The sequence below is a fragment of the Plectropomus leopardus genome, chromosome 3, assembly GCF_026936395.1.
Source record: "Plectropomus leopardus strain MGB_pleo_1.0 chromosome 3, ASM2693639v1, whole genome shotgun sequence".
Taxonomy (NCBI): Eukaryota; Metazoa; Chordata; class Actinopteri; order Perciformes; family Serranidae; genus Plectropomus; species Plectropomus leopardus.
In genome coordinates this window covers 527,918-550,530 of record NC_142178.1, presented here as the reverse complement: position 1 = coordinate 550,530, position 22,613 = coordinate 527,918, and the positions used below count along the sequence as shown (strand labels likewise).

The 22,613-nt window shown below is 39.7% G+C and overlaps 2 protein-coding genes across 4 annotated transcripts; both read right to left on the bottom strand.

The window, feature by feature from the left end:
* Positions 1–345: 345 nt before the first annotated feature.
* Positions 346–3,879, bottom strand: LOC121941994 (uncharacterized). Of its 3 annotated transcripts, none has more exons than XM_088075316.1 (5): positions 3,696–3,879; positions 3,040–3,307; positions 2,823–2,965; positions 2,578–2,674; positions 346–1,804 (listed from the first exon to the last, which is right to left on the bottom strand). In XM_088075316.1, the coding sequence occupies exons 2-5, from the start codon at positions 3,287–3,289 to the stop codon at positions 609–611; spliced, it is 1,686 nt and encodes a 561-aa protein (XP_087931442.1). In that variant the 5' UTR covers positions 3,290–3,307; positions 3,696–3,879; the 3' UTR covers positions 346–608. The 3 variants fall into 3 exon arrangements, with proteins under 3 accessions (XP_087931442.1, XP_087931441.1, XP_042340994.2); XM_088075315.1 differs by having other exon boundaries at positions 3,707–3,879; XM_042485060.2 differs by having other exon boundaries at positions 3,040–3,879.
* Positions 3,880–5,993: 2,114 nt separating this feature from the next.
* On the bottom strand, positions 5,994–22,414 carry LOC121941995 (uncharacterized). Its single transcript, XM_042485062.2, has 4 exons — positions 21,551–22,414; positions 12,182–12,306; positions 11,785–11,893; positions 5,994–10,894 (listed from the first exon to the last, which is right to left on the bottom strand). The coding sequence occupies exons 1-4, from the start codon at positions 21,813–21,815 to the stop codon at positions 9,732–9,734; spliced, it is 1,662 nt and encodes a 553-aa protein (XP_042340996.1). The 5' UTR covers positions 21,816–22,414; the 3' UTR covers positions 5,994–9,731.
* Between the last annotated feature and the right edge of the window lie 199 nt (positions 22,415–22,613).

Genomic DNA, 22,613 nt, shown 5'->3' with positions numbered 1-22,613 from the left:
GGCAGCAGTAGAGCAGCAGCTCAGTGGAGTGAAATTTTTCTCTGTGGAGTCTGTTTTTGATAAAACAACTTCAAATCCCTGTCGATATGGGCTGTCTGACAGCAAGGTAAAGCAATGAAAATAGTCTACATATAGGGTTCACCTAACTGATATTGATTTTTTTAGGTTGCTTAAAAGTGCTCAAAGGCAGAGTTTGTTCAGCGCCATTTGATTATATACACATGATGCAGCGGTTTTCTATCTTGAAGTTATTGTAAATGATTATTGTGATTCGGTTTATATAGTGAGTGTGTTTTTCCTCACAGATGTGATGCCGTTGATATGATGGAAGAATTTGAGTTTGACTATATTAACAGAATAAATATTTATTGACCAAGTGACAATTGACCTCTGTAATAATTTACAACACACTGCTTTCCGTCCTTCAATAGCACAACGACAAGTTACTAGATGAACCTTCTGAAATGCACAAAAGAACTGGGGACAATCACTTGGGAGAAATGAGTACACAAGAAGCATTTTTGTGATCTCAAACACTACAAAGGCAACACTGTAGCATCCTGATCTAAAGAAACTAACACATCAAAGTTGTCTTTTTATCACTGCCATCATACATCCACATGGATCCTCTGGTGGCGTTTCAGGTTACATTTCTGGGTGAAGCGTTTGCCACAAGCTAAGCAGCAGTACGGTCTCTCTCCGGTGTGGACCCGTCTGTGGGCCTTGAGGTTGCTCAGTTTGGTGAAGCTGCGACCGCAGAGGGAGCAGCAGAAAGGCCGCTCACCTGTGTGAGTCTGCAAGTGGGCCTTGAGGTTGCTGGGGTGGGGAAAGCATTTCCCACACTGGCCACAGCGCAGGAGGTGCCTGGGGCCAGCGTGAGAGTCTGTGTGGGGTGAGGGGTGGCTGTGATGGGAGTTTGCAGACTGATGCGTTTTGATGCTGACCCACGGAGCACTGGTTCGGTGATGTGCTTGTCTGTCGCCCAGGTGAGCTCGCTGGATTGAGGGTGGAGGAGGCAGCGCAACTTTAGATGTGGACGCAGTTCTGTTGAGGGGGTTCAAGTTCACAACCTGAGAGTGTGCGGTAGACAGAGCTGAGCTGACACTGGTGGAGAGTGTGTGAGGGGGCTTTTTCATCGGGCGGTGGAGGTGCTGTATGGCAGCTTGCAATCTGAGACCTGAACCCACTTTGGAATGAAACTTCATAACTTCTTGCACAGTGGCTTTGTGGGAAATGTGGTTCTGCTTAAGTGCCTCTGAATTCAACCTGTGCTGTTTTACTAAACATGGAAAAGATGCCATCCCAGACTTTGTCATTTTCTTGTCTTTAGAACGGTTCTCCACACAGCCATAAGCATCAACTATAACCTCCTGCTTGATAGTCACACCCAGCCCATCACTGTGCCTCAGTCTTGCCTTGGGGGGTGCTGAGGATGAAATCGGATCCCTAGTTGCACTATCGACAGCATCAACCTCTGCTGAGACAGAGCTGGACAGCTCAGGTTCTGTTTGCTTTAGAGGACCTCTAATTTTGGATGGATCGCAATCTTTTTCTGTTGCAGGGCTTTGATTGCGCAGCAGGCCAGCTGCTGTGACAGTAAGGCCAGTCCAACCACTGTCCACATCTACTGATGGATCTGTAGTCAGGCGTGTTTCCTCCTGGTCTTCAGGAAAGACGTACGCAGCAGGCGTCTGTTGGTCTTGTTTAATAATGTCCCTCAGTAACTCCTCACTGTTCTCTTGGGTCTGTCTGGTTTGTGCCTCAGTCTTCTCAGGAGCGCTGTGAGATTCAGGTCCAGCTTTACCTACAGAATGAATAGACATAAAGGTTATATTAATGACCTCGACTGCCTTCTTCAGTTTCAGACAGCCAGCTGGTTTCTGCCATTTCATTTTTTGATTTCAGATTATCACAACATGATTATTGTGGCCAAAAAAGTTCACGATAACAATATTATCACAATATGTTCTGTACAGATCAGCTGCTTAGTATCATGAACATTTATCTGTGTGTCCAGTCACTTTGGCGGCCTGTGTGATTCAGACGAGTTAGTTTGATCAGACAGTACGTCGCTCCAGTGTGTGTCCACTCACTGCCGTGATCTCTGTCACCTCCACATTATAGCATCAGACAGCATGTGTGTGTGTGTGTGTGTCGGTGTTTCTCAGGCTGTGGTTGGTGTAAGATAACTGTGTCTCTGTCTCATTGCACATCCTTGTAAAATCTGTGGCAGCTGGTTTACGCTCAGTGAATGCTGGTTTACCAAAACCTTACCATCACAGCTGGCCCCCTCCTGGGCTGCAGGTAGACGGCTTTTGCATCAGGCAGAATTCTACTCATGTACATTTCAAGGGATACTACCAGTCAGAGGAGACTTCTGTGGTCTTAAAACATTGGAGCAATCTACAATAACGTTAGATGACTACTGACTGTTAATGTTGCCTAATTAATGGTTTAGAGTTGCTGTAAAGGGGAGTGATACATGCAGAGTCCCAGTGATGTTGTACTGTATATCAACACTCACGAAAAACTTCTTTTGGTCAGAACTAATCTATACCTATATGCCACAATTCTCACCATCAAGGTGGCCACTCCAATGTTTAGAAGAAAAAGACGCCTTATTGACTTCTTCCTGCACATGCACCGCTGACAACACATCTTCATCTTCGATTATCTGAACAACACAGAGAACACAGCAGAGGATATATGGCTTCATTATGGTTTGTTAGTTGAATGCAGAACTGTTCTGTCAGATCAGACGTGCATACAGCCCCTCAGAACAACACTTCTGTCCCATCACAGAGAGGAGTTCTGTGACCCACCTGTGATTCCCCCTTGGGGCTGTGTGTGGATGTAGGGGTGTCTGCTGCCTGTGTTGACTCTGGCAGAAATTCCTGTGTGTGGTTTACAGCCCACTGCTCCACAGAGCCACCCTCTGCTTTCACACCACAGGCCTCTAAAATGTCTGAAAAAAAGAGCACTCAGGTAGAAAAACATAATACAGAGAGGCTATACAAGGATCTTTCTATATGTTCTCACCATCCCTCTGTCCTCTGGATCCATCCTCTGCACAGTCACTGGACAGGTCCACATTATCCTTGGCACAGTGGACACAGCTTCCAATCCCCCCTTCCTCTCTACCGCCTCGGTCACTTAACTTCCTCTCAGCCCACTGCAGCTGCCTCCTCAGGGACTCCACCTCCTGGTTCCTGCGCTGCACCTCCTCCAGGAATCCGTCCTCCACCAGCCTGGTGACCTCATACATGGCTGTCTTCACCACGGTCTCCATCACATCCGACAGCTGGGTCTGGAAGGTCACAATGAGGGTGTCCAGGTCCGACATGGTGGAGCGACAGGTCCCGCGTTTTCAAACAGAATCCGTGTGATCGTGGAAAGCAGTTTAAAAAACAATAAGAGAGAGGATGTGTGCTTGGAAAACGCTAACGCTAGCACAGGTCGTTGACCGTCAGGCTGTTCACCATTATCACAGAGCAGTCTCTGTCCAGCAACACATCCGCATGCTGGCGTTGATATTTCCGGTCATAAACAGCTTATCATTCAATTACAAAGGTTAAAAGGCTGGACCCATGCCCATCGACCTACTTACTGACACCGATTACCGACATATCAACTCAAATCGTCACCTAGTTAGCTAACATGAGCTCTTAGCTCATGCTAAACGAATGCAGCATTACCGTCAACTAACCGCAAACATCTGCGACCCCCACGGCCCGGAGCACCTTCGAGCCTCACGTGCTGAAAGGTTCACACGTGTGTGGATGGAGTCCACTGGTGACAACTGTGAAACTGATGTTCATGTGCACGGAGCATTTCACCGAGCTAACGTTTCAACAATCGCTCATAGTTCTTGTTTTTGCTCGTGACGTCACACAATACGCAGTACGGTGGCCTTACCTGAAGTCTGGGAATTACAAAACGCGTTTCTGTAAAGTGAAACCAACAGGCTGCACCAAGCAGTCAGACCCTCAGTTCTGTTTCACCAGCTTTTCTTCTACGACACACACAGGTTCCATGCGCAGTGGAGGAATCTAACAAAGTAAATTTACTCAAATACTGTACTTGTGTTCGAATTTGAGGTACCTGTACTTAACTCGAGTCAATTCTTCTTATGCCTGTTCTGTAAAGGGGACTACAGAGAGTTGTTGCCACCCGGACCGTTATGTTTATAACACATTAAATTATGATTGATTAAATTGATTAATAGATTAAAACCTGGATTAAACGTTCCTGAAGTATGCGCGCTTGATTCTCCGTGTAATAATTAAATACCGTTAGCAGTGAGGTTGCCAATGTAACGATGCCACTTTATACTTTCACTCCACAAGGCCTACATTTCAGAGGGGAATATTGTACTCTTTATGTCAAAGCTTAAATTACAAATTAAGATTTTTGCATAGGCTATAAAAATATAGCAAGAGTTTATAAAATATGATGTCTTGTTACAAATTAAATTAAATTAAATTATTACAAATTAAAGTATAACGGTTTATACAAGTACAGCTGCAATGATTAGCTGTTCAATCAGTCAAGAAAATCAGTTGACAACTATTTTGATAAACATTGAACTCTTTATCTTTTTTTTTTTTAAATAAAAAAGTGTTTGAAGCATGGGGGGGTGTTAAGCCTTGTCTGCACTGGTTACTTTTACTTTTTACTACTTAGTACATTTTCCTGATTATGCTCTTAATGCAGGGCTTTTTCTTGTAACAGAGTGTTTTCACATTGTAGTCTATTGAAATCAAATATTACATACAAACATATTATGTACAATATTATTCTACATGGTATCCACAAAGGTTTTGAATGCTAAATGTATCTGATGTTCACAGTCTTACCAGAAAACAATCTTACCAGAAAACTTAAATTAATTTTTTACTCTATAATTCCTTGGGTAATTTTTATCCAACTAAACAAACAAAAAACCTTTGCCTACCAATGCATCACACATCTAGAGGACAGCACATGTGTCTTTGTCCCAATACAAAAAGAAACTTAAAGGTGGTCTGATGTCAAAACGTTTTGGTACTGTATAGACTGTAGCTGAGTAGTGTGGCTGCTGTGTTTCTGCATTATACTGATTTATTCGATGTTAATGTATTTTCATTAGTGATGATTGAGTGGAAGTTATGTATTCATATAGATATTTTACTTTGCATAATGTCATATTTTAAGTCTATATATTTCATTTTTTTCTTTAGGTGAGGTCCTTAGAAAAACACACAATTGGGTTTCTACCTCACCTACACATGTAAACTGTTTTATATCCTCTTTTTTTACCATTTTTTTTCTTTTCGGTAATTGTGCAAACTTAAATGTACTGCACTGTCCCCTTGTGGTAAACTCATCAAAAGTGAGGTAACACTTACCGCATGGTTTCTCTGTTTGTCATTCCCGACAACTTTCATATTTATTGGTAAATTATTGAGTGAGTGATGAATGAGTGTTTGACATTAATTAATTAATTAATCCTTTTCTGAGATGAGGGTAAATAAGTTATGATGACAGCCTTTAGAACCACTTTCCAAACTGCATCGTCACCTCTCAACCACTTTCTATCCTGCTTCTAGCAAAAGTTACTGGATGAAGGATCAAACCTCTATTGAAAGAAAAAGAAAGCACTGAAATGTCATCTGAGTAGTCAAGGACCCTCCAAAGATTTCCCATGTCATATTCCAAAGCATTGATGGTGCTACCCTGATTTGTCTTTAATGTTACTCCTCATCCGCAGCAAAGGGGTTCAGCGCTTGGTATTCTTCACCTCTCACTTTGCACAATATATCTTGCCCCTCTATTGCTCCCCTATAATTTTCCCTGCCTTCCCCTCGCTGGCAAACACAAAATGCAAAATGCAACACACTGTTTGTACCATATATACTAATAAATAATTATTTAGTGCATTAAAATGTAGAAGTGGTTGCTGTACTCCAGCACTCTCTAGTTTTTTCCCTAACCACAAAGGATTCACATCACAGTTAAATTTCATTATAGACTTTAATTCAAAAAGGACAAAGTAAATGACTGTGGAAGTAATCACATTAAAATACACACCCTCACTTTGTACTGCAGTGCAGTTTATGGAATATTGAGGTTGGGTCCTAGGCCTTAACATAAAAGAAATGCTATACCTAGCAGATGAAATGACCAAAGTGTTTTTTTCTTATCATGTTTGCTCCAAGCAATTTCAAGTGAGTTCATTGTCTTAAAAAATCAAAAGGAGATGCTGGACAAAACATAAACAGATGTCTTTTTTAAAAAAAATCTGTGATATCCAATAAAGGATTAGGGCCATCTTAAAAAGAAATGTTATATTTTGAGAATAAAGTCATAATATTATGAGAATGAAGTTGGAATTTTGAGAAAAAAGTCATAGTAGTATGAGGAAACTAAAAATACTGCTATGTGGTTGTATTCCTCCGCGCACCAGTCAAGTTGCACTTAGTTTACATCCATGTCTGTGAAAACATGAATGCTTCACACACATCTTCCCCCCAGCAGCACAGAAGATCTCTACAATCAGCACAGTTTACAGATTAGTGTCACCAATTCAGTATCTGACCAAATGTCTCCCCTTCTGTTCTTGAGTTATGATGGTAAAGTATGGCCAGAAAACTGATTTTGCAGACCATTATGATGTCACCGTTTGCCTTTGACCTCTTAGATGTAAAATGTCAAAACGTCATCCTTACATCCTTTTAGACATTTGTGTAAAACTTGAGAGTATGAATTCTGGAATTATGGCAAAAAACATGCTTTATGCGGTCACCGTGACCTTGACCTTTGACTTTTGACCACCAGATTCTAATCAAATTTGAAAAAACACCCTTCGAGCAACCTTCAGATAATGCATTCTCGAAAGTGAGATGGATGCAAGGTCACAGTGACCTTGACCTTTCAATAACAAATTCTAATCACCTCATCATTAAATCCAAGTGAGTACAGTGGTCCCTCGTTTATCGCGGGAGTTACGTTCTAAAAATAACCCGCAATAGGCGAAATCCGCGAAGTAGTCAGCTTTATTTTTTACAATAATAGAATAATACAATTTACAATTTTTTTATTATAGATGTTTTAAGGCTGTAAAACCCCTCACTACACACTTTATACACTTTTCTAGGACAGGCATTATCATCATAACATAACACATCAACACAAACACAAAGTTCAAACCTTCTAAATAAGTCCAGTATTATAGAATGAAACCCAAGATCAAAACCTGTTTTCAGGCCCAAACATTTGTTTGAGAAATAAAAATATAAACGTTTTCCTATAAATAATAATCATGGCTTGTAGAACTAACGAATTTAATTTTAACGATCAACCTACGAGGTTGGACACATAAGAAATTATTAATAGTGACTCACGAGTATTTCACAGTTCCTCCGACCGTGCCTAGCGATCGAAGATTTATGTAAATTTTGCAAGCTGAATGCATTCTGTACTGTACAGGAGACACTGCACAGAGGAGATTGATTGACAATGGTCTACAGTCCCTTAGCCAATCAGGACGCAGAACACAATGCACTGTAAAAAAAAAAAAAAAAGCATGCAAAATTGTACTAAAAAAAATCCGCGAAACTGCGAGGCTGCAAAAGGTGAACTGCGTTATAGCGAGGGACCACTGTATTTGCGTCAAATCTGCAGAAATTCGCTCAATGTGTTCTTGTGATATCGCTTTCACACGAATAGACAAATGCAAGGTTAACATGAACTTGACCTTCAATCACCAAAATCTATTCAGGTCATCCTTCATCCATGCAAAGTTAAAATACATTTTCTCATGGTGCTCTTAAGATACCGTTGTTACAAGAATAAGATGAATGCAAGGTCACCATGTCCTTAGATCACCAAAACCTAATCACTTCATCCTTGAGTCAACTAGAATGTTTGTGCCACATTTGAAGGAATTCCCATGAGGTGTTATTGAGATAATGCATTCAAAAGAATGAGACAGACGGGGCTCAGTGGCCCTGAGCTTTGACCTTTGACCACCAAAATTTACGCAGTTCATCCTTGAGTCCAAGTAAACATTTGTGCAAAATTTGAGAAAATTAAACCTCAATTTGTTCTTGAGATATGACATTCACAAGACTAAAACAGACGAGGTCACCTGATCTTGAACTTTGAATGCCAAAATCTATCAGTTCAACCTTGATGGCAAGTGGATATTTGTGCTTAATTGGAAGAGAATCCCTTGAGGTGTTCTTGAGATATTGCGTTCACAAGAATGGCTGGATGGATGTATGGCCCGACTCCCAAACATTTTGCCTCTGGCCTCAGTTATCAATGGCATGGAGGCATAAAAACTCTTACATTTACAAGAATAAAGTTGTGATATTATGAAATTCAAGTTAAATTTACTAAAAAAAAAAGTTGCATTATTATGATATTAAAATTATCCATTTACGAAATGAAAGTCGGAATATTATGTCATTAAGCTCATAATTTTATGACAAATAAAATAACAGATGAAAACTGGAATTGGTTAATATATGGTAAGACACTGTCCAAAATGTCCACTTTTAATCTATGATTTTTTAACATTTATCTCATAATTTCCCATTCGTCCATCACTTTGCATCATTTATTCATACTTTGTCATGTTTTATACCATAGTACCTAATTCTCTGATCTTAGGGAAGACTGAGGATGTTATTCAGCAGTTCTTCTGGCTGTGGCTGTGTGATCAGACATTGGTGACTGATAGATTGAGATTTGGGAAGCATTTATTATCCTAGAGACAGGGATGTAATGATTCTGGCTCACTTGTAGATATTTTGCCAGTTAACTGTTGGTGTTGGCTTGTGAGAATTACATTTAGGAGTTACTTAATTACAGAGGCAGCTTACTGGGAGACTGAGGTATTCTTTTTAGTTGTTTTTTCCTCAGTTGTTTTTTGCTTTTTAGTTGTTTTTTTTTTAAAGATTATTTTTTAGGCATTTTTGCCTTTATTAGATAGGACAGATCAGCAGCGTGAAAGGGGGAGAGAGAGGGGATGACATGCAGCAAAGGGCCGCGAGCTGGACTTGAACTTGCGATCGCTGTGGCATGGACAGTGCCAATATACATGGGGTGCCTGCTTAATCCACTAAGCCACTGGACACCCCACTTAGTTTTTTTTCACAGGACTTTTGTTGCTCACTGTCTCATTTGGAAGTTTTGGTTAATCAATCAACTTTTTTGCACGGACTTCTGCCTCCTGAGCTTCTTCAACATTTCATCTTGTCCACCTAACTCCAGAGCCAGCCAGCCATACAAACATCCTACATTTATGTAGTGTTTCTGTTGTAATCCTACACTCATAATATCTTAACTTTTTTCTCATAATTGTACAAGTTTTTTCTTGTAATATTACAACTATTTTCTTGAAATTGTGACTTTATTGTTGTAATATTGTGACTTAATTCTCAAAATCTACTGTTTGTTTTTCTTTAACATGGCCCTATTCCTCAGTTGTAGTAATGTAATTGCAAAGATAAAATTACTCAAATCAGTCATTTTTACAGTAACGAAATGCAGTATAAATGGGTACAAATAAGAGATATTTCATATTTTTTTCTGTGTTGTATATTTGTCATACCAATAAATGTTTTTTTTTCAAATAAAAACCAAAGAAATTGAAAAGAAGAAAAAAAAACACCCATGAACCCTTAGTAACAACATTCATGTTTAAATCTCTTCTTACAATTAACAAATTTAAATTGACTGATGCTTTATATGTGCTTGCGTTGATGTGATTTCAGATGATCGAGGCGTTTGAAGCTGAGGCCACAGACAGTGCAGCAGTATGGACGTTCCCCTGTATGGGTTCGCTGGTGAACTTTCAATATGTCTGCTCGTGTGAAGCTCTTGTCACACATGGTGCATTGATGAGGTTTTTCCTGTGTGTGAATTCTCCGGTGCAACTTGAGATTCCAGAGGCGGCTGAACTTGTTCCCACACACAGTGCAGCAGTAAGGTTTGTCACCTGTTTGGCCACACTTGTGTGTCTTCAGGTCAGAGAAAGACGAAAAGCCTTTACCACAATGGCTGCAGAGGTGGAGGCCCTGCCCTGAGTGAATTCTCTGGTGGACTTTGAGGTTACAGGCCTGGGTGAAGGTCTTTCCACACTGGGTGCAGGGGTATGGTGGCACTTGCCCAGTGCCTTTGTGTGTCTGCTTGTGGTCCTTTAGTGAGGTCGAATCAGGGAAGGACATGGAGCACTGGTTACAGGTATGTCTCCTAACTCCTCTTCCTCCTGCCTGATGCTGAAGTCTCTCTCCCAGGTTTAAGGTATCACCGTATAGATCTGATGCTCCATATGTGTCCCCTGTGCTGTCTGAAGATGGGTCAATGCGAATGCCCTGGCCCTTGAAGTTCAACCTGCCGCCTGAATCCCCAGAAACATTTTCGGGATACAAGATACTTGAGTCCTGTAAATATCCTTCTTCATTGATCAATAAACAGCTGAGCTCTCCACTGACGTCAATGTTAGTCCTAGTGGGAGAGCGTGCAGGCAAGCCGACCATGCTCCGTCTACTCCGTGCGGCACCTGTTTGGTAAACTTGATGCTCTGCCTCTTCTGGTGCCTCCACATCCCCCTCATAGTGCCCCATGTAACTCAGGTCCTCACCCAGGTGGGATGGGGATCTTTGTAACCCACCCAAGTTATCCATGGCTATCATACTGGAGTCTCCATAGCCAGTCTTGTCAAAGCCACCCAGATCATCCATACCATACCTGCCCTGAAAAAGTGGTTCAGATGGGTCACCTGAGTGTCCATCTTGGTCTGACTCTGGCTTCTGGTCATAACCAGCTTCCCAGTTCACATGACACTTTGTGATCTTCTGGTCACTGCAATGTTTACTGGGCCCTGGCAGACCTGGGGCCTCCGTTTCTGGCCAATGACAGGAGGAAAAGGTTTTCAAACAGTTATGGATTCATGGGCACAGGAACTACAATGACATAAGAGTGTAGAAAGACTGTATAAAGATGGACAACATTACAGCTCCCATGAAGTAAAGCTTAAACATCTAGATCACCTCCTAGTGGTTGGCTGCAGTACAGACCATAAACCCCACCCCTCCATGTTAATGTTTTGGACATGGGACAAATTACAAATACAAAGTACATGCCAAATTAATTTTTTCCAAAGATGGTTCATGTTATTTAAGCTAGTTCATCACCCTGATATACCATACCATACAATACGATATGATACAATAAGACACAATACGATATGATGCACTTTATTTTCCTCGTGGGGAAATTTGTCTTGGACTGTCACAATGAAACAAACCACATTTAAACAAAACAGCACTAGCTGTACCAAATTGCACAAACAAATTGCACATAATTAAAGTTGCATGTACAAAATATTGCACATATATGTTGCACATAACACATCCTCCATGATTGAAAGCTATATATGCCAATCTGTGCGCTCATGTTCAGTGGTGCTGCTAGGGATTGGCTGGATGGCGGGAACTCCTCAAGCGCGGAGATCACCACTGCATAGAATCTGGCTCCAAATGACATCACCAGTGCAAGATGATGGTGGTCTTATCCCAGATAGTTTGGCTTCACTTAAGCATGGCAGGGTTAAGTCGGGATGTGCTGTCCATCTTTATATATTTAGTTTATAAAATGAACTCTGAAAATAATGACTTTGAAGCTCAGTGTAAAGACATGATATTATATCGCAACAGTGGTATTATGGTGATATAATGTAATATCAATATTCTTAAAATAGCTTAACTTAATCTATGAATAAATAAAGAGACTGACCATCCAAACTGACTCCCCATCTCTCTTGGGACTCATTTGTTTCTGGTGTGATCCGAAGGATTTCCTCCTTGAGGAGCCTATCCAGCTTTTCAGCCTGTACACCATGACACTGGCAGATAAGCAGAGAGACAACACTGATAAACGAGCTTTAACCCCACTCACCTCAAGAGAAACTATAAGGCTGGCATTAGATCACAGGCCTTGTCTTATGCTATGACATTTAAAAGTCACACAAAATAGTGCAAAAATATATATACATCATTTTACATCATCAAACTCAGATTACTTAAGTCATTAGATGTGTATAACCATAACATTAACAATGAATGCGCTAACAAACACATTTTAAACATTTAAATCTCATTTATTGAAGCTCTATAATGTAACAGTGGTCTACCTGTAGTGTCTTCATGACACTGTGGGCCTCTGGTCTTGCCTCTTTCGCTTCATGACTAGTCTCTCCATCAGTGCTCTGACAGCCATTTATCTCTTGCAGCACACTCTCCTGTTTAAGACCTTTATCTGTAGAAGTGGAGAGGAAACATTTCTTTCTTTCTTTTTTTTTGATTGTAAAAAGCATGAACATTTCTTTTTACATTTGAAGAATTCAGGAAAGCTTCGATGTGTCATACTCCACCCAGGTGGCCTATCAATTTAAGAAACTTTAAACAGCTATAATCAATATTTTTATAATAGTTATGAATGTAATAACTATGTGATAGATGTCACTGACAGAGATGAACTCACAAAAAACTATCTACAGCTCCTCTCAGCTCTACATGGTTTTATACTGACTTGCATCTCATTGTATTGGTTTTCCAGCCTGCAGCTTTACATTTTTGGCTGAGTCTCATAGCTCTGAGATCATCATTTCTGGACACAACAGGCAACTGTTAATTACAGCTGCCTGTAGCTCAAGAAACCCACTGTACACTACCTGCCCAAACCAAACACTAAGTTCACGACTAGCTGGTGAAAATTATGGAACATTTAGCAGCCCAGTCAGATATTCTCCTTTATTTCTATTTAACAGACCACTTTTGAAAACATTATTTGACAATTTGGTGTTGCCAAATCCCCCAAAAAATCAATGTAGTTATAAAACAGCATAACTGAATTTGGCCACCTGGGGTCAGCAGAGACAAGTTGCAAACAAAACGGTTACTAACACATTGTTTGCTGGTTTACACATCAATTAGAGAGCAGCATCAGCATTTGGAGTTGTGTTTCTGGCTACATTATTTAGTCTCAACAAAGTGTTGAGGGAAATGTTTGGCTCTTCAGCTGCCAAATGTTCTGCTAAGTTCACCAGTCTGCTGTTTGGTACAGGGCTGGTAGTTCACAGAGGCTTTAAAACACGCAGCAACCTCCAGTGCATCACAGGTTTGGTTTAACTTTGTTAGGGAATTCAAACTACGGAAAGAACAGAAAGTAGTTAGATGGATAGCTTTTGACTCTCAGTTTAAACCAGGAGAAAATGATGCCACGGTTGCACGTCACATTAACAACAGAGCAGAGCATCAGTTCTTTCAACCAGATGATGGTCGGCTATGTGCACCATCTAAACAAAACATAGCAGATGCCAAGGACAAGAAACTTGTGGTGGACCTTGACTAGGCAGGGGAAACTCAGCAACATGTACAAGACAGCGATCTGTTCACAGCATCACATCCGATACCAAAAACAAATAACAGATATGCACTGTACTACCAGTTCCACCATAAAAATCAACGGAGATCATTTCGTTATTCTCTCTGCCAAATGAAGGAGGCTCTCTTCAAACAGACTGTCAGAATTTGTATCAAGCTGCACAATGAGAAGATCAACAATCGCTTCCACAGAAACATGACAAAAATATGCAACACACCACTGAGGTTAAGCCAATGTGGCATGTTAGTGTTGGAATCTGAAGGTAAGACTATTCATCATCACAGTGTGTAGAGGTTGCATTCTTTACTGTTGTTATTATTATTATTATTATTATTATTATTATTATTATTACTTTTTTCACCTAGAAAAGTATTTTTCAACAACTTATTACTATAGACTGTAATTCAATTCTTCTACAGGCACTGAAAACATTTTCATAGTCACATCTGCTAGACATACAGAACAGCCTTGCAAGGCCTTTTATGTGACATGCAATTGCAGCATACTGTTAAAAAAACATTATTATTCTTTTTTTAATATTTCTGTCTGTTGAAACTGTCATTTGTGGAACAAATAAACATATTTCATACAAACAATTAAAAATTAAATCAATTTAAAAGAAAAGCAGGACCGTTGTATCCTTAAACATTTTGGTATGTCATAGTAACACCTAAAGAGTTTGTAAAAAAAAAAAAAAAAACCTCTAAAACTTTTCATTCAACTCCACACATCCTTAAGTGATTTTGTATATGTTACCTTTTTGAGTTACCGGCTATGATTATGAAAGTGATTTTCATTTGGTCGTTTATCCTGATGATACATTACTTTGTAGGCAAACACACGGCTGTTGCCACTCACATTAAGATGGAGTCAGCCATGGAAAAGGGGAACACATTCTTGGCAGAAAACAGTACAAAACTGATGACACAGAAAAGGTGAGATTCACTATGAAAATTATTATAGTCCCAATAAGGTGAAATGTCTGTGGATATTACATGCATTGTGTTTGGGTAGCCTCCTTGGGAACTTAAGAATGTAGTTTTACTATTAATCACTGTTATATTTTACACAGGAGAAGTTAAGGACTCTTCTCACAGGTTCAGTAATGGTCAACATCAGCAGAAAATTCCCTTTATCCTTGAAGGATATCATCAGTGTCTGTCCTATGGAGTTGTTAGATGTCAACAGTACTTTAAATGTATTTTTTAAGCAACCAACATTTACTGTATGTACTTGTGCTCGGCTAAGAATTAAAATTGAATGCATTTATTAGGCCGTGAACTAGCGGGTGGCACAGCTTGCCAATGAAATTTTGAAAGTAAGTGCTTTTACTTTGGCACTGAAGTTGAAGTTAAATTTTTTGCTGTAAAATTATGGGAGTGATTACTGTATGTCATTTACCATGTCCTTTACATGGACTTACTATTGTTTTTTTCCCCCAGAGTACAGCACTTGGCACTTTCAATTTCATACTGTGGCACAGAGATTGGGCCCAAAACCAAAATGAAAAAATAAAGACAAAGACTCTAAAAGTCGTTGTAATTTGAATGAACTAGTAGTTCATTTTAAGTGACAAGATAACTTTCTAATTCTTAATTCCACAACAGGATGTGTAACGTTTTAGTGCAAAACTGGGACTCAGATGCAGAGAAAGGCACCAAACACCATTCACAGTTTATCAAATCCAAATCTTTACTGAAGAAAACGGGGGTCATACACTTGTAGGCAGGCGGCGAAGGCAAAAAAGTCCATTTAGGGAAATCACGAAAAAAGTAACAAAGTCCTAAATCCAAGCGGAGTCAAAGAACAGGGTAAGCAAACACAATGAAAGGCTGGAAAGCATGAACACACTGGTGTGACAAAGACAATCTGGCAACTGAATGGAGGAAACACCGGGCTTTAAATAAACAAGGGCTGATTACTAACTGCAAACAGGTGGGTGAAACAAAACACAGGTGAAACACATGAAGCAAAACAGGCAGGAAAACTCAGAAAGTAAAAGTTGCACTAAACACAATGAGAACACATATCAAAATAAAACAGGAAGTGGAGTCAAACACACGAACAAAGACTTGACAGAATATCACAGGATGCAGATGTTATCTTTCTGCCAGGACTTGTGGGTCATGCCAGTAAGGAAACAGGCAACCACTTTGTCCTGTGGGTATGTTATAGCTATTATGTACATTTTCATTGTCAGCTTGTAAATATAAATATGGTTGCTACAGTGGAATGTGGTAACATAATGGAATGCTCCATTATGTCACACACTATGTCTCTTGGTAAAAAACATTAGTGCAATATCTTTTAAAGTAGTTTTTTATTTGTGACTAATATAAAGACAAACTATGTATCAAACAAATATGAATTAGTTTTTTTTCTGATAGGTTCTGGATTTCCCCAAAAAATCATATCTGGATCTATGATTCTTTGAAGACTATGACTACTATCCCAAAGGATGATATGGATCTTCTGAGGTAACTTTGCATCACCCAGTGTTCACCAAGTGTACAAATAACACACATTAACCCCATTAAATTTCTTAAATTTCAATTTCTTTGAAATTTAATTCCATTTGCTTGTTGGTACCCCCAGAAACATGTTCCGAATTAAGGGAGGGCTGACAAACTGGAGGTAGAGTTACCCTGCCCAGTGGATTCAAAGGGACTCTTTCAATTGTAGGATTTTTGTTTGCTCAGTGAGTGTATAAACAACAAAAATGTAGTTATTCCTTAAAAATACTATACAATTCTGTCTCTCCTATAATATTTCATTTAGGGTGCAGAGAATGAAGTCACTGAAACAGATGCCCAAGGAGAGGGACTAACAATGACTCAATGCCAGGCTCTACGTTTGTATCATGCAGCTAAAATGATTGAGAATGTCCCAAAAAGTGTAAGAAATGCTGATGACAATGATGTCTTTTTTTTTTTTTTTTAAATCACTTTTTCTTATTCATATATGCCATTGTCTAGACTTAAGCTGACCAGTGACACTTTTTATGTTTTGGAAAAGGTTTTCCCTCCCATCCGTGATAAGATGAAGAAAATGGAAAGAGAGGAGGCCAGGCTGCTGAGGAAAGAAGAAAATGAGGGGGACTCCTACTCTTACTGCATTGCAAGGGAAATAAGAGCCTGCATTTTTCATCATGTAGTTGGGACTAGCAAGTATGTTTAAGTTAGCATCAAGCAGAACATATAGCTCAAGTAATGTCTTTTAAACTCACATAAACTGCTGTAAGGATAGTTAACATGTATCTGTATGTAAAATCTTTGTGTGTACTTAAAAGATATTAGTGATACTGATCTTTTTACCTTAGATTTCCCCATGACAACATACAGACTTATGAATGGCTTCAGTGCAAAAACTACGGGAAATGGATTTATTTCCCTTGTGCAATAGTTGTAGGACAATGGACAGATGGAGACTTTGACTGTGGCTGCAACAAAGTTCCCCAAACAAATGTGTAAGTGCCATGCAATGATGTCAACTATGTTAACCTTTACAAGTTTAGATGGGTCAGACATTCCATGTAACTGCAATGCTCTTAAATTTGGTGATGGAATTGTGACAACTGCATAGTGTTGCCTTAAATGACATAGGTCTGTAATACTTAATACACAGTGCTGCTACATGACAGTTGAGAGCTTGGACAAACCTATCAAAGTAGCAGAACTGTAGAAATCAGAGTTTAGCCAACTGTGTCAGTGTTTTGTTTTCTGTCCACAGAAAGGAAGCCCTGGGATCAATTGAGGTGGACGGCATGTTGACAGACCAAGAAATACAGGTATGAATATCAATTGTGTGTAGCCAAAACTTTATCAAAGAATCTAAACAAAAGTCTAACTAAATGTACTATTCTGATACTACATTATTCTAAAAGAAATGTCACTTACTTGCAAGCTTTTAACAATATTAAATAACTGTGTTGCTGATAGCAGCAGCAAAAACAGATTCAATTTGGACATTTGGGGTATGATCCTGGGCTCCAGATGATATATGACATCAACAACTCATTGTTGGATGAAATGAAGGTATGCAGAATACATTGCCATGTTTACCTCATAACAACAATGTGTATTTTTTTGGTCACAAAGCAATGATGAGATAAAAATATAATATAGTGAGCACTTTGTATACTCTATGATAACACTGTAGTAGAGTGTAAACTATCATGTTAATCAATGTGTGCTAAAAAGGACAGGCACCACAATGCTTCTCAAGATTTATGAATCAAAGACATAATGTGCATTTACTTTCATTTGTAAAATTTTGTAGACAGCACAAATGATAGACAGGCTGAAGAGCTTCCTCCCTATGCCAGGAACTCAAGTGGAGCAGCACATGTATCATTCAAGTGTCATTCTGCCAGAGGTATGGTTGAGAAATACACATCAGTTGTGAATTATCAAACCTTGACCATTACATTTTTTACTAGAAATGTTACCATGATCTCAAAATGCACTCAGAATCTGTTTACAGTAAAATATAGCCATGCTGGGCTGCCATGAAGTGACTGTATTCCATTAAGACTTACAACTTTATAGCCAAAAAACTTCTCCATATCCTTTCTCTTGTTGAGTCATTAACATGTGGTATTAAAAAATTGGAACTATTGGCCGTACAGTAGCAAATAACTTTTATATTATTTTTCTGAGTGACCCTGTATACTGCTTGTATATAAAACGTTCTATGGTTTTTATGCAACTCAGTAAGAAATTAAATGCATTTACTCAATGTGCATAAATGTGTAACAATCCAGTGGCTAAGACAAACTTCATCTTTGGAGACACATGGCAGAACTTCTCTTACTGAAACAGAATGATCCCCAAAGGTAAGACAAATAGGTAAATTATTTTCATTGTGAGATATAACATATATTTCTCTCTGTTTGGAAAAGGTAGATATGGTTTCAAAAAAGATATGTGTTTTGGTAAGCAGGAGGCACAGAGCTAGTGGGTGGCAGGACCTAAAACCTCCCTTTAAGAATTTTTCCTGTTGCTTGCCTGGTCATTGCCTCGCTGTGTCTTTTTTTTTTTTTAAGAACAGATGGCTATAACCAAAGGTAATCTTCATCAAGTACCTTTTCTTTTTTGTTTTTCGGTTGACTTGACAGTATACTTGTTTTAATAGCACTTTTCATTTTGACCCTGCACTATTTGCCAGTCAGTCGGTCAGTCATTTTCTGTAACCGCTTGTCCTCGTAAGGGTTGCGGGGGGGCTGGAGCCAATCCCAGCTGTCATCGGGCGGAAGGCGGGGTACACCCTGGACAGTTCGCCAGACTATCGCAGGGCCGAGACATATAGACAGACAACCATACATGCTGACAGTCACACCTAAAGGCAATTTAGAGTCACCAATCAACCTGACCTGCATGTCTTTGGACTGTGGGAGGAAGCCGGAGACCCCGGAGAGAACCCACGCAGACACGGAGAGAACATGCAAACTCCGCACAGAAGGGCTCCCGCCCACGGACCGAACCCCGTTCCAACCGGGTTTTCGAACCAGGGACCCACTTGCTGTGAGGCAGCAGTGCTAACCACAACACCACCGTGCCCCCCTAAACTACCCAGTTTATTCAGAGATAAATAGGCAGGTTGTAAATGATTTTAATTCAAAGGTGGCAATAAAAACATTGTCAATAAATAAACACTTTTCTATTCATAAACATAGGTTATTTAGTCTGTGATATTGGGAACTAAATCCCTGCATTTCTATAACATTTAACTTTTTTCCTTCAAGCTTAAGTGGAGAACAACACATAAGCAGATTCACCACAGCTCAAGACCAAGACAACCAACTTGACAGCAAAAAGGTATCTCTACACTGGCCTCACCAAGAATATTTGAGAATATTATTATTTAGTTTAATAGATGGTTGAACATAATCTAAAAATATCTAAAAAAATAGATAGACATAATTTGGATAATATGAAATGGTTTCTTAGTTCCTCTTTCACTTTATAATTCTTAGAGTTCACATAATAGTTACTTACAGTCTGAATTATATTGACTTCCATTCTTTCAAAACTATGTTTTTTGTACAGAATGACAGTGGTACCTCAAAAAAACTGGCACACACTTTGTTAGCTGTCAAGTGCTGCAAGACCAAGTTATTGAAGAGAAGAGTCACTCTTCCTGAGATAACACAGATGGACAGCGAAGAGCAGCGCAAAGTTGCAGAGGAACTCCAAAGGGACAATTGGGATGAAGATTCCTCTGCACAGCGTCAATTGTTTCAGTTCATTTTCCAGTTCCAGAGTGACTTTGACATGTTCTGTGAGGAGTTCAATGACAAGGGCTACAGAGTCAATGCATCCTATGAAAATGCCGATTGACCTGTTCAATGCTATATAAAAGATGATCGGTTTCATATAAATGGTTATGTGGTTTTTGTGTTGAACTGTTGTGTCTTGTGTTTTAATGACTTTGTATTTGTATTTGTATTGTTTGTATTTAATTTTATTTTGTAAAAACAGTAAATTTCTTTTTCCCCAAAAAAACTGACCGTATTATAAGTCAAAACCAAATATCTGTATCTAAAGTGCACATGGGCTGCAGCACCCATAAACCTAACTATTTAGCCAGAAATTCAGAAAAAAGGAGATGTGATTTTCCGTTGCTGATTTCTCCAACATTAATTTATTTACACCACACAGTCACCATTTACTGTATCCATTGTCCTTTTGTTATCCTACATTATTCACAGTCACTACTACTGCTTATTCTCTGTCTCTAGACATATTTTCCATTCAAATATTTATGCAAATTATTCCACACAAAACAAAACAAAAACTTATAGTCTGTTGCCCCCATTAACAACATGTATCCAGAAATACCAGAACAAAGGTAATGTCAGGGAGATGGCTCACCTTTAGTGATTTCTCTGTAGAAGACAGTGGAGCTGACTAGCGTGATCCATGATCTTGCACTATCAACTACTGTGTAAGAAAAATCTAATTGCAAACTGGTATGGTTTACAGTGGGATTACTCACAAAAAAATATAAAGAGTGTTTTCAAAGGGTAAAAGGAAATGGAGATACTCTCCTATATTTCTAAACATTGTAAAAACATATACTTACACAACAATCTTATACACAACCTAACCAACAAAATTTTGGCACCCTGAGACTCATCCTGTCACAATGTGGCAGCTACAGGCACGCTGTGGCAGCTACAGGTATGCTGTGGAATTTGGTGGCAGCTACAGGCAAGATGTGGCATCTGGTGGCAGCTACAGATACACTGGCATTTGTTGACAGCTAGAGATATACTGTGGCACGCTGTAGCAACTACAGGCATGCTGTAGCATCTGGTGGCAGCTACAGGCACACTGTGGCATTTGGTGGCAGCTAGAGGTATGCTGTGGCATCTGGTGGCAGCTAGAGGCATGCTGTGGCACAATGTGGCAGCTACAGGCACACTCTGACATCCTCTGGCATTGGGACAATCATGCAGCTTTGGCAGACAGTGAGTCTTTCAGGAATACTTGCAGCTTGTAGCAGTGTGTACCAGCTGCAGCATCCTATGGCACTCTGTAAGCATCTTGGCACTAGCAGGACAAATACTTGAATTTATTTCATTATTAGAGAGTTATTTAATGTTCTTATTTTTACATATTCTCACTTTGGTTTCAGAGACATGTAAATCACAAAAGACTGTCAAACAAGTTATTATTATTATTATTTTTTGTAAATTCATATGTGTGTGGTGACTGTTAATCAACCAGATGTCAAAGCACCAGAGGCTTAACGCCAGTAACATTTCTGATGTAGAAGTATTAAATTATTTCCCAGTTCACTCAAACTTTAGTTAAAACAGTGTTCTTTTTTTCCCTCTGTCACCTCATCGGATATTGACATGAAAAAAAACACTCTAATGCACACAAAACTGTACACTGACACTGTCAATACTATTCAGACATGGCCTATCATACTCCAACATGTTCACAAACGTCATTGACTTGACCCAAGCAAGGTGATCAATTGATTTCGGCGATCTAATCCATAACAACAGTGTTCCTTAGGTCACCACAGTGCCCAAATTAATTATGGGAATCAATTGTCCTAGATGAGTCCTAATGCAGCCTAGATAAGTAACAGCTGATAGACTCACCTGTGGCGCTGGGGTCTTCTTCACCGGGCGGCCCGACTCGTCCGCAGTCGGTACATCTCCCCGTCCGGTCTCCCTCTCTTTCTTTCCGTCGGCTCTCCGACCATTTCAGCCGCCTCTTCAGGGACTCCACCTGCTCCCTGCACCGGGTCACCTCCTCCAAAAAACTCTCCTCCACTAGCCGGGTGATCTCATACATGGCAGCTTTGAAAACAGTTTCCATGACACCAGAAAGTTGTGACTGAAATTTCACTATAGATTCGGCCATGTTTGTGTTACCAGTCCTTTATTTTCAGTGAACTGAGGAGCAGGCACCTTTGGACTGGCACTTCACAGAGCGGAAGAGAGTGGCAGCTCACGGGCTCATGTAACGTCGTCTCTGTCTACTACACGTGCCAGTGTCAGTAAACTCGGTTTTCAGTCTGGGTAACGATTATAGACGTGTGTTGGTTGGTCCACTTTCACCACTTGGTTACTTCCATCTCACCAAACCTCATGATAACAAACTGCAGAGTTGCTGTTCGGAGTAATGCCGACGTTAGCTAACTAGCTTTTTGCACTAGTTGTGACGTTACTGATTCCGACCTCTATTGTGGCTAACTAAATAACCACATTTAACTGCACATAAATTATGTTTGCAGCAAGGTCAGTTTGGTAGCAAAAGTTATTAAATGTATTTGCTGTAATCTAACGTTATAAATTCCGCTGAGCTTTTGCATTTCCGTTTGATTCCGTAAACAACTGCACTTCCGGTATTTAAAAATACGGCTCCTGAGTTGGGACAATATTAATCGTTTCAGCTTTGCGGATCTCAGTTACAGAACGACGCTTCCACGTCGAGATTAGTAAATAAAACATACATTTTTATTTAGTATTCACAGATATATCTGATTTTTGTTTCCTTACAAATCGACTTCATACAGAGCACAATTTGGCATCGAAGCGAATCACCGGATATTTGCTCAACTCCCTCCTTCCGCCGGAGTGCGTCACACAAAGCAGCGCGTCTGTCTCTCTGTCCATGGGAAGGAGCCATGTTGAGCCAGAGCCTAATGCTGTGTTTTTA